General features: G+C 46.6%; 1 protein-coding gene across 1 annotated transcript in view; it reads right to left on the reverse strand.

Annotated features, from left to right (window-relative positions):
* Positions 1 to 3,625: 3,625 nt before the first annotated feature.
* Positions 3,626 to 14,624, reverse strand: part of SLC16A2 (solute carrier family 16 member 2) — a 119,444-nt gene continuing 108,445 nt past the window's right edge. Inside the window, exons 3-6 of the mRNA XM_040999940.1 lie at positions 12,388 to 12,838; positions 11,280 to 11,423; positions 6,132 to 6,360; positions 3,626 to 4,245 (exon numbers count right to left, since the gene is read on the reverse strand). Coding sequence (XP_040855874.1) covers positions 4,025 to 4,245; positions 6,132 to 6,360; positions 11,280 to 11,423; positions 12,388 to 12,838 — 1,045 coding nt within the window. The 3' untranslated portion in view covers positions 3,626 to 4,024. The remainder of the gene's footprint in view (positions 4,246 to 6,131; positions 6,361 to 11,279; positions 11,424 to 12,387; positions 12,839 to 14,624) is intronic.

Consider the following 14,624-nt stretch of genomic DNA (forward strand, 5'->3'; position numbering starts at 1 on the left):
AGGAAGAAAAAGTATCTTAGAAAGATGCTTCTTGTGCTTTCAGCTTTATCCTGAGTTTCTTCCTTTTTATTCCTGAGTTTGCTGAGTTCTAGCCAAATGCCTGACACAGATCCCTAGAAAATATTGCAGTGGTGTTTTGAGAATCAGGCCTGGAGCTCTGAGGCTAATGGCCACTAGAGCGAGCTGTAAGGCAGCCTTGGAAGCACTGCCTGCAAGAGTTGGGGGTGGCGGGGGTGGGGTGGGGCTGCAATTCCTGTCCATGTTCCTTGGGGTCTCTGCATGTTAGCATTTCCCAAGTTATTTCCAGGGCTCTTTTGACCAGCACCCTCCCTAGCTGGGCCCCAAGCTGTCAGATCCTGCAGATTTGTAGTCCCTGTCAGATGGCGGGCTCTGTACCTCTGGAAAAGTGGTGGGGAGCTACTGGCTGCCTTTTTAGACATGAAAAGGCCCTGGAGGAGTGCATATGTTCATAAAAATTATGGGACTTCACAGCTTTGAAATCTAATGATCCTGAGTGATCAAACACAGACAAAGCCCTTGGGGCTGCTGGGGGTGGGACTGAGGGGGCAGCAGACCCTGGGTGGGAGAGCCCGGGGCCTGGCAGCAAGACAGAGTAATTAGCCTTTGTGGGAGGAGATGAGGAGCCTGGCAGCTTGATTGTGTGGGCACTGAGTCAGGGGAAAAATGTAACAGCCAAGAACTGGGTGGTAAATCACCCTCTGCCCAGGACAAAGACACTACTCCTGTCTTGCCTCCGCCTTGCCCAGTGCGGGCTTACTAAGACGGACTATTTTTTATCTCTTGGATTGATGGGAGTGCATGGACAGTAGGTGGAACCAGGTCTCCAAGGACAGGGACCAGGTCTGCTGAAAATCTACAGTGCCTGGGAAGCATGTTGGCTTGGGGAAGCAAGTGGGGGGAGGGTAATCATGGAAAGATGCAGCAAATGCTGCCCAGCTTCCATGTTTGTTCCAAACTCCTTCTGCTGACATCCTTTCAGAAACGGGCTCCCGACAGAGTTGCTGAATGCAGTGGATAAGTCACTTTTCCATCTTAGGGGCTGTCTTGTCATCTAAAATGAGGAGTTTTGACTGAGTTGGAGACCTGCGTTCAAGGTCTCAGCTTGCTCTGTCACTGATGAACTATGGGAAACTCAGCAGTCCCTTAGCTCTAGGCCTGGGTTTCTCCTCACTTACAACTTGGTGCAGAATATGAACAAGGGGTACTCTCAGGTCCATTCCTGTTGTTGTCAGGTTAGTAGGCTCCTTTGGCTTTACCCTCTTCAATTCTGAGCTTTGTTGCTGTTGGAATGTGTAACCCAGCTATGCTAGTCTCTTTAGCTTCCCATCAATAACACAAGGGAAAGGAAGAGAATTGGGTTAATGCTAAGGTCTTTGCCGATTTTCAATATGGCATATTTGTACTCCAGCTCAGTCAGTAACCTTGGCCTCATTTAATCAAGTCACCACCTTTTGAGAGCTCTCCCCAAAATTCAGTCAGCTCAACAATCCTTATATGGTCCCTTTCCAACTTCTATTCTCCCAGAGAGTGTAGACCCTGGCAGAAGCTGGATTTGAAATGTGACTTCGGTTCTGATGCCAAACTTCCTGCTGGTTCACCAGATTAAGACTGTTTCACCCTTGTAGGCAACATACATACCACAACCAGATTTTTAGATTTGTTTATTTTGTTCCAAACCCCTTGAGGATTTAAATGTCTCAGGTCTTAAGCTCTGAAATTTTGTTCGTTCTTCTAGATTTAACTGTGGTGCCTAAGAGGCGGCATCCTACTCTAAATATTAATAATACTGTGCTGCTTTTGCCAGCCGACATTCTCTCCAAAAGCACACAAGCCCACACACGCACGTGCACATGTGTGGAAGAAGTAAATTGACACCCTGCCAAGTTATGTGACACTTGAACGGACAGATTTGGGACCTGTAAACGTCTTTCCTTCATCTGGAGAGAAGTGGGTAGCAGCCTGATTCTTAAGTGCTATACACAGCATGAACAACAAAGGGGTTCCTGCAGAAGCATCCTCCACTTGATCCAGTAGAGGGGAGAGCAAGGAGGAATGGAAGCAAGGGCACTGTTGTTCCAGTATTTCTTGTGGTCTCTCCTGGGAATTTGAGGGCTCCCGGGGTCTAGCTTTTCCTTAGCCCACTGTTATTTGTGCTGACAGGGCAGTAATTAGGCCCTTTCCTACCCAGAGAGCCAAGAACCAGTGGACTTTCCTTTGGGAGCTTGACAAGAGCTGGACTGGGACCAGCCAAGGGGGCTCGGGACTTTGGCCTTGAATGAAACTATCAGAGGCCAACTATGCCCCAGCTGCCTGTTTGTAACGGAAAAACTCATGGGTGGGGAGGCCATTGTCTCCTTTTGGAGCCCCTCAGGGCTACCTCATCCTCCTGACCCTGGGATGACCCTGGCTTTGGATGGTAAGTTGGCTCCAAGTGACAGCCAGGAATGCCTGGCAAAAAGATGATGCAGGGCTAGATGACAGGAACACAATAGACAAAAGCCCAAAGATGGGGGGGGGTTGGGGAGAGAGACACAAAGGGGCAGAACGAGGAGAGAGGCTGAGCTCCTAATGAGGTGAGCTGTGCTAGCTGAAAATAGCCTGGCAGTGCCCACAGCCCCTAGCCAGGGGCTCTTGGAATGCTCTTCAATAAGACCATTGCCCGGAGCCTGGGCCTAGGAAACATCTAGAGCCTACCTCAGAGGAAGGAAGTCTACCTTTTCTGGCACTTTTAATGCCCACTGGGTGGCCCAGGATGTCCAGGATGGGGGACACACTGGGTGGTTAAGCTGTCCAACCCAATGTACAGGTGCTGCTTGTAGTATTTTGGGATCTGCATTGGGAATGGGATATTTTTCTAGGGTACTCCCTTTCCAGGCCTGGCCCAGGTAGAAATATTGACTTGTCATAAAAAGAGAGATGGAGTTGGTCCATCAGCATGTCAATACCCAGTGCTCACTGCTCCTCCTCACACACACCAGCCAGCTGACATCAGTCTTCCTCTGCCTGCTGAGATGAAAGGAGTATCTTCACATTTTGACAGGTCACTATAAGGATGGAGAACTGAGGGGGGGGAAGGAAGGTGACTTTCAGGCCTGTGAAATCTGTAAATGCCAGTCAATGGCACATGGAACTCTGGTGTTTAAAGTCCCTTCCTTATCTGATATTTTACTTTTCCAGTCTATTATTTATATCAGCTTGAGCCAAAAAAAAGTGAGATGCAGCTCAGTTTGAGATGAGTGGGATCAATGCTACTGTTACGGTAGATTGGGCCAAGGTGAGGCTGATTGGTCCAAGCTCTGGGTCCCTCCTGTCTCCAAGCACCTATGTGTCTATAACAGATAGAAATAAAGAGGGAAGAGAATGGAGAGGAGGCAATAGAGAAAATAAGGAAGGGAAGGAGGAAGCAGCTTGTTAAGCAACTGTATTGTGGGGAACACTGCCTGTACATAGCTCTTGAGAAGTCATGGTCCTGAGAAACTGAGGTGAAACAAGACTCCTTGTCTTATGTTTTTGCCTCCCTGTCTTCTCTCTTTGCATCCCACCCCACCCTCAGCAAATGGCTCCCAAGGATGGATGGCAATGAAGTCCTCAACAATCAGAGGCTTGGGGCTTTCCCCAAAGCTCCTGGGGACACAGTAGCACCTTTGTCAATTGGTTTTGGTGGGTGACAAAAAAGCTGGGACTAGGAGGTCCCATCCTCCTCCTACCCCAGGGGATTAAAAAGTATTTGGACAGGTTCCAAAGGCTGAGAGGGTGGGTGATCCTAAGGTTTCTCAGATCCTGAGAGGAGAAGGTCCCTGGCAAGTTTGAAGGCATTCCTAGGGAGAATTTGGTTAATGAGTTTGGGATACCTGTAGTTTGGGCTCTAGGGAAATGGGCAGTTGGCTGCAATGCTGTGTGTACAGGTATGGGAACAAGTGTGCTGGTGGCAAAAATGTAAAGGCTGAGCAGGTAGGATGAAAGGGAAGGGCTAGGAGGGGTACATAATGGCATGAAAGAGGCATTAGATTGGTTCCTCAGGGGTGGGGGAGCCTGGCAACAGCTCTCCATTGGGATCTGGATCAGGAGCCAACATTTTATCCTTGCTGGAATCCCTCTGCTCTTTCTTGAACATCCTCTGGTGCATAAGAGGGACAAAAAAGAGGATTATAGCTCCAATGATGGGAGGCACACCAGCAAAATAGAAGGCCACGTGGTAGTCCCCAAAACAGTTGCGAAGAAGGCCTGTAAACATCAAGAGAGACAAGTTAAGCTTGGTTTTCATCCTGCCACCCACAAGTGCTCTCAGCCTCTTTTCTTTTTTCCTCTGAGCCTCTTAAGTGACCATGGTGGTGCCTCTCCAGAGACTCTTAGTCTGCACTGCTTTGACTCAAGGAGCTCCCTGAACTTCAAGGGCAGGTGGCTCCTCCCTGAGGTAATGATCATGCAGCCCCTTGGGGTGAATGCTTATTATGAAAAGCTAATGAAGCTTCTCTTGAAGTTTCTCTATTTGGTACTTTCATTGAGCTACAGCTAGCTCCCAGACACTCCCAGGCATGGAATTAGGAGGGAAGCTGCTTTAGAAGAACTGCACAGAAGATGGCTAAGGTTTGTCTTGCTTCACAGTTCTAGTCTCTGCCTTTCACACCCATCTCCCAAACTATTCTTATGGGACAGTTCAGTTGAGATCCTATTTGCCTTTTCTCTGAAGTGCTATTTGCCCTTGGACATGGCTGTATGTATACATCTTCCTTTCAGTTACAGACATGGTTGACCATTCTGGGGCCATGGATTTGTTGTGCATGGGATACAAGACCTTGTTCACTCACCTCCAGAAGCTAATGTGAGGTACCCCATAGGGAGGATGAGCCCAGAACTAACTCCCAGCAAGTAAAAAAACAGAGATGGGTTCTGGAGCACTGTTGGGATCAGGGGCTAAGGGGTCCCTCCTCCAGTGAGCAGTTTGTTGCACAGCAACCTGAGTGAAAGTGTTAACCAGGACCAGGATTATGGTACAGCAAATTAATCTGCTGTCTGAGATGCTGGCATCATATATCAGAGCATTGTTTTGAAACCTGGATGCTCTGCTTCTGATCCAAGCCCCTGCTAACGCACCTGGGGAAGCAGTAGATGATGCTCCCAAGTTCTTGAACACCTGCCACTCATGTGGGGGATTTGGATAGGTTTCTGGCTCCTGGATTCAGCCTGGCCTAGTCCCCAATCATCGTGGCCATTTGGAGAGTAAACCAGTGCATAGAAGAGTTCTACCTTTCCCTTTGTCTGTCAGTCAGTTAGTCTGTTTGTCTCTCTCTCTCTCTCTCCGTCTCTCTCTCTCTCTCTCTCTCTCTCTGCCTTTTAAATAAGCAAAATAAATCTTAAAAAGAAAAAAATTGCCCTGGTCACACAGTACCCTTATAACATCTTGCATGTAATTGATGTTCGAAGAGTGGTTATTGAATTAGCCCACTTGACTGGCCTGGGAAAGGTCTGTCATAAACTCCACAGGAAGTGAATGAAGCTCTCACTTCTTTAGATTTTCTGTTTCTTGAGTCCCCTGGGGTGCCAGCAATGCCCTCCCAGAAGAGTACAGGGAGAGGCTGAGAGTACTGAAGATGGCTGTGCTACTGCTTGTGAAGGTGAACCTTACTGGCCCAGTCCTGGGGTTTTTGTCAGTCAATTCTCTTCTACAGGTCCAGCTCAGAAGCTGTTAGAAGAAGAGGTGGGCAGCTCTGAATGTTAATAAAACTGGGAACCCACTTTCTCCTATCTCCCTACTTACGTGCCTTGCAAATAACCACTTACTCAAGGAAAGAGTGAGGAGATACTGGATAATAGAATAGTCAAGATGGTGAAACCCAGTTTTCTCTACTCTCTTGGAAGGACCCATGCTGTCTGCATTAAAAACTCCATTGACACATACAGATATTCATGGGAAACCCCTTTCCCCGATGAATCCATGCTTGTGTGCTGTGTTTAATTTTACACGAAGCAAGAAGGGATTTCAGACACTCTGATGAGGCTTCTTAAAAAGCAAACACAAGGAAAAGAGACCTCAAGTAGAAGTACTCAGGAAAGCTCATCAGGGAAGACAGGGCTCCCTGACCCATGCCTTCCATGGAGGTCAGTCTTACCTGCAATAGGGGGCCCAGCAATCATTGGCAGAGCCATCATGCCCAGGAGGTAGCCAATGGCCTGTGAGGCCTGCATTGGGCCCACCAACTCAAATGCAATGGGAGCCATGATGGTGATGAAGAAGCCATCGCACAGGCCCAGGAAGAGGCAGACAACAATGAGACTCCCAAAGTCACGGCACAGAGGAATCATCATGGACATCAGGCCCAGGAGCAGGAAGGAGAGGACCTGGAGGAGCAATGGCCTGAGGTCAAAGACCATATACCAAATAGCATTCCCTTTCTCAGATCTTAATTTTTACTGTCCATAAAGTGGCACCAGGGATGTTAATAGGGAAAAGTACTTGGACTAAATAGGTACCCTAAGCTACATCTAAGACCTACGTTGAAGGATTCACAATCTTTTAAAAGAGAGCCTTTACTTCACTGTGATTGTATCAGGATTGAGAGGGTTGGGGAAAACATAACTGTTGGCCTTAAGAAGATTGTGTTTGGGGCTGGCTTTGTGGCACACAGTGGAGGTAAGTCTCTGCCCATGATACTGGCATCCCATATCAGAGCCCCTATTCAAGTCCTGGCTGAGCCACTTCTGATCCTGCTCCCTGCTAATGTACCTGAGAAGACAGTGGAAGACATGAGATTCTGTAACCCATGTGGGAAACATGGATGAAGTTTTAGGATCCTGGCTTTTATCTGTCCCATCGCTAACCGTTGCAGACATTTGGGGAGTAAACCAGCATTGGAAAATCTCTGTGTTATTTTGCCTTAAGTGACAAAGAGGGATAGAAAGAGAAATCTTCCATCTGCTACTTCACTCTCCCCCCAACCTAGATGATTTCAACAGCCAGGACTGAACTGGTGGAAACTAGGAGCCAGGAGCTTCTTGTAGGCCTGCCACATGGGCAGTAGAGGCCCACACACTCAGGCCATCTTTTACTGCTTTTCCCAGGAAATTAGCAGGGAACTCGATTGGAAGTGAAGGAAGTGGGACATGAACTGGTGTCCATAAGGGATGCTTATATCTCAGGTCATGACTTTACCTACTACGCTACAGCACCAACCCCCAAATAAATCGTTTTGGAAAATACTTATCTTTTCACTAGACTCTGAGATAAGGGGAGTTGCTATATCTGCTTTCTGTTCCAGGGGTTGGGATCTGGAATCGGGGCTTATTGGTGTTTTGGATCCAAGCAAGGTATCAGAGGCAGAAGGAAGAAAATGAGTGTAGCTTGCATGAAAATTAGTTGGTAGGTAGCGGAATGGAAGGTATAAAGTGAGGAAGAAGCCATTGGTCATTTGTGTGGAGGCTTCATTTTAGAAAACAGTTTGTCATGAAGGACACAATTGTGGGTTAGGTTTCATCAGGTTTCCTGTGCTTTAGGACATGGGACATACCATCTCTGTCAGACATCTCAGACAGCATGACTCTGGGGGGGGGGGCGAGGATCTGGGAGACTCTGGGTTGGATACACACTCAGAGGAGATAACAAAAGATCTTTCAGGGGAATCCAGTCACTAGGAGGGTGTCTAGAGAGTTTGTAGCCAGCCGAAGAGCACTGATTGGCCATTAGATTTTCTTAGAGCTCAGTAAAGTAACTCCAAAAGAAACAAATGCCTTTCTAGGGGTTAGATTTTTCTCCTCTCTGCTGAAAACAGCTGACCTTTTGATTAAAGTCATTGGCAAACTGTTTTAGTGACGCAGACTGAGGATCTGAGCTCCAGGCAGAGAAAGGACCTCTGGCCTCCTGTCAAGCCCCTTTCAGCCACAGGAGCCAGGTGGTCCCAAGGTCAACAGTAAAATCTGATCTGTTTAGAGAGGTCTTCACAAGCCAAAGGATTTTCCAATAGCTCACAGTTGGCCAATAGGCAAGCTCACATGGAAGGAGTCCAGGGGAGGTGATCAAAGATGTTTTATGCTATACAGATTTTCTTTATTATTGAGAGTAGTGGGTTTGTTGGGTTGACTGGTTAGCTTTCTGGGTAGAATAATGCTGAGGACGTCTCTTTGTTAGAAGACCTTTGAGCTTTGTTCATACTTCTCTGAGGTAGCCCAGCAGATGCTAAGAACAAGAAACTAGGTACAGCAGCTTCTCCTCTATGAGAGTCACCCACAACTATTAGCCATAAACCAGCCCCCCTGGGTAATCAGGTCTATTAAGACAATTAAGAACTGATACCATGGAGATAGGCTACCTGGAACAATAGGTTAAGCTCCACTTGTAACACCTGGATATCGTATCAGAGTACCTGATTCAAGTCTTGGCTATGTCATGATTCCAATCCAACTTCCTGCTAATGTGCCTGGGAAGAGCACAGAAGATACTGGCCTGGCACTGGCTCTTGTGGGCATTTGGAGAGTAAATCACTAAATGGAAGACTCTTTCTCTGTTATTCCACCTTTTAGATAAATTCTTTTTTGAAAGAATTAGTGCCATTATATAATATAAACAATCCCATCCACTAATCCTAATCAGCTCTAGTTATTATCTATTGCATCTTAATATCCTTTTTTATGCCATGCTGAAGTAAGAAATAAAAAAAATTCTCTTTTGGAAATGGAATCAGGTCTCAAAAAATGGTGCAAAGTGAGCCTGCTATGCATATTGTCACCATTTTCTTCTGAGCAGACTGTGCAAGGGCTGATGCCAGACCCATGTGCTTGTCATCAACAGTAGGAACCACAGGGTCTAACAGATTGTGCTTCAGAGCCTGAAGCCAGGTACTGTGCTCTCTGTAGGCCTTTCCTACTACACCCGACTCAGGGAAAAAAGACGGCAAGTTTAGGTGATGGAGAAAGGAGCAGTTAATCCACTGTCTTCTGTTCTAGGTCTGAGGTACTCAATGTGTAAAATGAACAAGCTGGACTCCAAGTTAGGAAAGAGAGGTTTCAGTTATAAAAGGCTGCTTCAAAAAGTTTGTGGGAAAATGGACAAAAAAAAGTTTATTTGAATGCAAAGTGGTCAAATCCATGCATAGTTGTTTCAGTGTATACATTTTCCATGAACTATTTGGAGATTGCTGGATCTGTATGGATTTCAAGTTTTAGCATTAAAATGTTCTTAAATATATCTTTTGCTTCTGCTGCCAATGAACTTTCTGAAGTCCTCTCATATTCTAAAAGTATTTTAAATTATTCTAAGTGGTAGAACTGGGCCAAGTGAGAGTAAAGAGAAGGGACAGGAACAAGTGAGTAGGAGAGTCAGCGGAAGCACTGGGACCTACACCAAACTTGGCCTCTAATTAACTAGTGTCTCTCTGGCCTCTGGAACTTCTGCACAACAGAAAATCAGCTTGGGTCCTGCCTCTCTCCTAAGGACTGTGAGATGTACGTGAGCTACTGCAAGGCCGGGCAGGGCTGCTGCTTCTCCTCAAGATAAAGTCATGGCCCAATGCCAGATTACCCTGACTTTAGAATGCTTTGGCAGAGTGGAGCTGCTAATATGGGCAGGGAAGACCAAAGAGGTGGCATGTGGGAGAGATTGGGAAAACCCGATGTGCTCCCATGTAAAAAGCCACTGAGTTAAAGTACTTGCACAGGAGATTTAAAAAAAAAAAAAAAAACGTTTAATAATGTACCTGAACTGTAGGCTCTGAGTTTGATCTTGGCCAAATTACAACTTGGCTCTGCCATGCATCACTGAGGGTAAGAGGAATATGAGAATAATACTGTATAGCAGCTCAGCCTTGCTGCTACTGTCTATGTCAGCCTTTCCCAGTTTTCCCATTCATGTAACAAAAGGTAGGACTGGCTGTATCATAGGGGTGTCCCTAGCTCTGATAAATAAGATTCACCAGCTCCTGCAAGGTGACACACAAATACAGCATGTCCTTGTCTATGACATTTGTGGGTATTTGGGAAAGCACATGGAGCTACCAGAGACAGAGAAATCCCTGCTGTGAGTGTAGTCAGATTCTACCCAAAATGCTTTCAGAGCTTGCCCTGGAGATGAGTGCAAATGAATTCAACAATCACATTGCTGATGGGAGATTTGTGACTTATTTTCTGGAGCAGCCTTTGTGCTGCCACAGCATCCTGCACTTGGGCACCTCCATAGCTGTCTCAGCTGAGAAAAACAAAATGCATAAACCAGAAGAGTAAGACCATTGCCATACAGACAACCTGAGCAGCAGACTGCATTCAGAGCAAATGGGATTAATCTTTTCATACTAACAGTGACACAGGTTTCCTTGTTTTCTGAGTAGCCACACAGATGCTCCCTATTTGTACAGAAGGAAAAGCTCTTTGCACAAATGAGGAAGGTGAAGCCCAGAGAGGGGAAATGAAGGCTGGCCTTTCTTGGCACCTTTTTGTGTCCATTGATAGGGTCATGTTTGAGAGCCAGTGCTTGAGCACAAATCATTCTGAAAATATGAAGTGATAGCCCTGTGACTGTGCCTACAGGAGAGAGGCACTATGCCACAAACGTTTGCCGAGGCCCAAGACCCTCTGAAACAATGGAGAGCTGAAATGGTAGCCATTTTGTCTGAAGGCATCTGTAGGTGACTCTGGCCTCAATCAACCCTCCCCACAACTTTAGATCCATAATTAACAAAAACTTACTTTAAACATTCTCTGGTAGAGGAGAGGGGATGGGGATTTGGGGGAGGGGAAAGGGAGACCCCAATGCCAACTAAACTGTATCAAAGAACAATAATAAAATAAAATAAAATAAAATAAATAAAATAAAATAAATTATCTGGTAGTTAGGACGCTTGTGTCTTGCATTGGAGTGCCTGAGAGTGATACTTGATTCTAGTAATTCTGTCTTTCATTGTAATGCAGACCCTGGTATGGTTCAGTGATGGCTCAAGTAATTGGGTTCCTGCTAGCCACATGGGAGACCTGGATTGGGTCGCCAGTTTGTGAATCTTTAGGCCAGCCAAGCTCTGATCACTGTGGACATTTGGAGTGTGACCCAGTAGCTGGGAGCAATCTCTCTCTCTCTCTCTCTCTCTCTCTCTCTCTCTCTCTCTCTCCCTAGGATAAAAAACTGATTCTCAGAGGATTTGATTGACTTCCCATGTGGCAGATAGCAGCAACACACACTACCATCCTGTCCCAAAGGCTTGGAACAACATAGCATGTGTAGAATGTGTGGCAGACTGAGGCTGTCCCTATCCTTCCTGTGAAAAGGTGATCAGACTCACCTGCAAGTAGATCTTCTTAAGTCCAGGAATGGAGTCACTGACATGACCTGACACAAGACGCCCAAGGCCTGAAGTAGCTCCAATACACACTAAGAGCACCCAGGTCTCCTTGATTTCCAAGAACTCTTCTTCCACATACTTCATCTGCAAAAAATAGTAGCACTGGGTCCCTCAGAAAAGGAGGAGGAAAGGACCTGACTGGTAAACTGTTGGCAGGTCCGGAACCCTCTATTTGCTTATTTTTCTGAATTGAGAACCTCCTCTCCTGGATCCTCCTCCCCTGGAGCCCTAGCTCTAGGAGAAGCTCTCTGTCTCTAATAGACTGAGGCTTTACTTAGTCCTTGGTTCTCTGGATTCTGGGCTTCTGAGCAATAGTGGTGGGCAGGCGGGGGCAGGGGGTGGAGATGAGTTACCTCCCAGGTCCTTCTAAGCCTAAGCAACACACCATATACCCTTAACAACTGAGGAAAAATCCCAGGGTTCCTCTACAATCTCCCCACTCCTTGATGCAGCACTGATAGGCTGGGGAAGCATCCGGTCAACAGGCAAGAAGGCTCCACTAACTTCTGAACAAAGCTTCCAAGGCATGTTTTAAGAAATGAAGTCTGCAGAGGTTAACACCTAACTGCAGCCCACAGTTCTGTGGTCATTTAAGCTTGGCAGCTTCCAGGTGAAAGAAATGGCCTTCTGTGATGCAGGAGGTTTTTAATACTTTCCAGAAGTTACTGCACCTGATGAATCTGGAGAGCTCTAGTATGTTATATCTTACACGAAATTTTTACCCACAAAGACCAACATTCCACAGGAAGCTTTGTCTTGGATCATTTGGATCAGTCCCATGCATCTGGACAATGTCTACCACCAAAAGCTATCTGCACTGTTAGCATGGAGATAGCCCTATCTACTGCCCTTCCGTTTCAAGGAGCACCTCCTGTCTTTCATTGTAATTCCCTTTCAACCTTTCTCTCTGGGCCTCTCCAACCACTGCTTTGTTTCTTTTCCCAAAGATACTAGCTCTGTTCTTTTGGTGTCTTTCCCTTGGGTCTCTAGGAAAGTTGAGGGCAGCTTCTTGGGGCCAGTGCTATGTGCCCACCCTGGTATTCCTTACCAGGTGGACATAGGGAACGAAGTAGCCAAGGGCAGCAGCAGCGATCCCGAAGGCCCAGATGCGATAGGTGCGTTGGCGGAACACTCGCATGTTGAAGTACTTCCTGAGCTGAGCCAGAAAGCGCTGGTGCAGGGTACGAACACCTCTTTTGCTTGGGGTGTCCTGGGAGCTGGGCAGGAGGGGCCGATAGGTGAGTGAAAGCAACGTGAGAACAAACATGAAGTTACTCAGCACCTGGAAGGTTTGAGCCAGCTTGATCTTATCCCCCAGCATTTTAATGAGGAAGGGGAAGGACATGGAGAAGATGCTACTTCCAGCAGACACCACACCATTGGCCAGACCCAGGCGACGCTGGAAGTAGTGGCCCAGGATGACGAGGGATGGCTGAAAAGCGAAGGAACAGCCACAACCAAAGAGAATCCCATAGGTGAAGTAGCGCAGGCTCAGTGAGCTGTGGGAGAGACACAGAGAGCAGTACTCAGTACTTGACCAGCAATCCCCCTGTCCCATCTGTTTTAGCCTCCCGAGACTCTATGCCTTCCACCCTTACCCACAGCCCCATTTGCCATTGTGCCTCAGAACAGATAAGGAACAGGGACTTCTCTTTTTGCAAAGGAGACAGTAGAAGAGAGAAGTAAAACAAGTGGCCCAAGGTAACACAGCTGGGAGTTGGCGAAGCTGGGGCTTGAGTCTAAATCTGTGCAACTCCATAATGAATCCTAGCTACCGATCAAAATGAAATGCTCTTTTAAAAAAGCCATGGTGGCCAGCATTGTGGCAAGGAGGTCAAGCCACTGCGTGGGACCCCCACAGCCTATATCAGAAGACTGATTTGAGTCTCAGCTACTCCACTTGTGATCCTGCATCCTGCTAACGTACCAGGGAGGCAGTGAATGATGTCCCAGGTGTTTGGGCTCTTGCCACCCACCTAAGAATCTCAGATGGGGTTCCTGGCTTCTGCCTTCAATCCTGGCCCATCCCTGGCTGTCATGGGCATTTTGGGAGTCATTCAGCAGACGGAAGATCTCTGTCTTTTCTGTTTCTCCCTCTCTCTGTGTCACTCTTACCTTTCCAATAAATCTTTACAAAGGGAAAGAAAAAAAGAGAAAGAAAGAAAGAAAGAAAGAAAAAGAAAGAAAGAAAGAAAGAAAGAAAGAAGAAAGAAAGAAAGAAAGAAAGAAAGAAAGAAAGAAAGAAAGAAAGAAAGAAAGAAAGAAAGAAAGAAAGAAAGAAAGAAAGAAAGAAAGAAAGAGTCATAGCCAACCTATGCAAACTCTGGGTGAGGGGCTACAGGTAGTCAATCAGTACCTTTGAAAGAGCAGTTTTACCTTGCTGCTTGCCCAGGCACTCTGGATATACTGGTGATCAAAGTTTTATCCCAGGTAATAAGACTTTGCAAGTAGCCAGGATCTTGTAAGATTGACACCCTTCATAGGACTCTTCAGTGTTCTCCATGCTCAGAGAATGCTCTGATATTTTGGAGAATGACTGATGATCTTCTGAGAAACATCCCCCTCTGCAACCCTGCTCAGGGTCTGAATATCCCATGGCTGTTTGTTCCAGGCTCTGGAGGATCTCCCAGGCTCTTAGGGCATCTTGAGGAAAGGAATCCCTTCAACTTGCCAAGCCCTGCCTCTGTTGCTGGATGTGGTATGGATGTGTTCCCTAGAGAAGCCCAACTGTAACACAGCAAGTAGACTCTCAAAAACATTGTGGGCCTGGCCAAGTAAGACAGGTCTTGGCTTTAAACTCGGGCTCTGCTGTCGCCATGAGATTCTGTGACAGAACGCAAAGTGTCAGAGGGGAAAGGCCATAGGAAAGTCAGGTTTGGTAGCGACCTGCTTCCAGACAATATTGGCACAGTTTAGTGAAGAGTTTTGTTTTCTTTTTGATGCCTCCATCTATTTTGCAATAGCGCTTATCTGTCCACTTCATTATTTAACACTTCTTTGGGTCAGGCAGTTCTTCCCAGAAATAGATCCAGTCTTTGTACTAAAAGATTGGACCTCTGCAGCACACATGATGTGGTGCTACCCCTCATGATCCTAGCGTGTCTGTCATCACTGTTGCTGTATAGCTGCTAGAAATCAGTGGATGTAAGCAGGAATTTCAATTTCAAAAGGGTGATTTCCACTCAGAACACAGAGCTAAGCCACTGTTCCTCTTCCATCAGGCCCCTTGGGACCTGTTCCCATTGGATTGCAAGCATCCTATGGAGATAGCCTGAGATGGGGGCC

This window comes from Ochotona curzoniae, unplaced genomic scaffold (assembly GCF_017591425.1).
Source record: "Ochotona curzoniae isolate NIBS_2020 unplaced genomic scaffold, NIBS_Ocur_1.0 scaffold_1852, whole genome shotgun sequence".
NCBI classification, from domain to species: Eukaryota; Metazoa; Chordata; class Mammalia; order Lagomorpha; family Ochotonidae; genus Ochotona; species Ochotona curzoniae.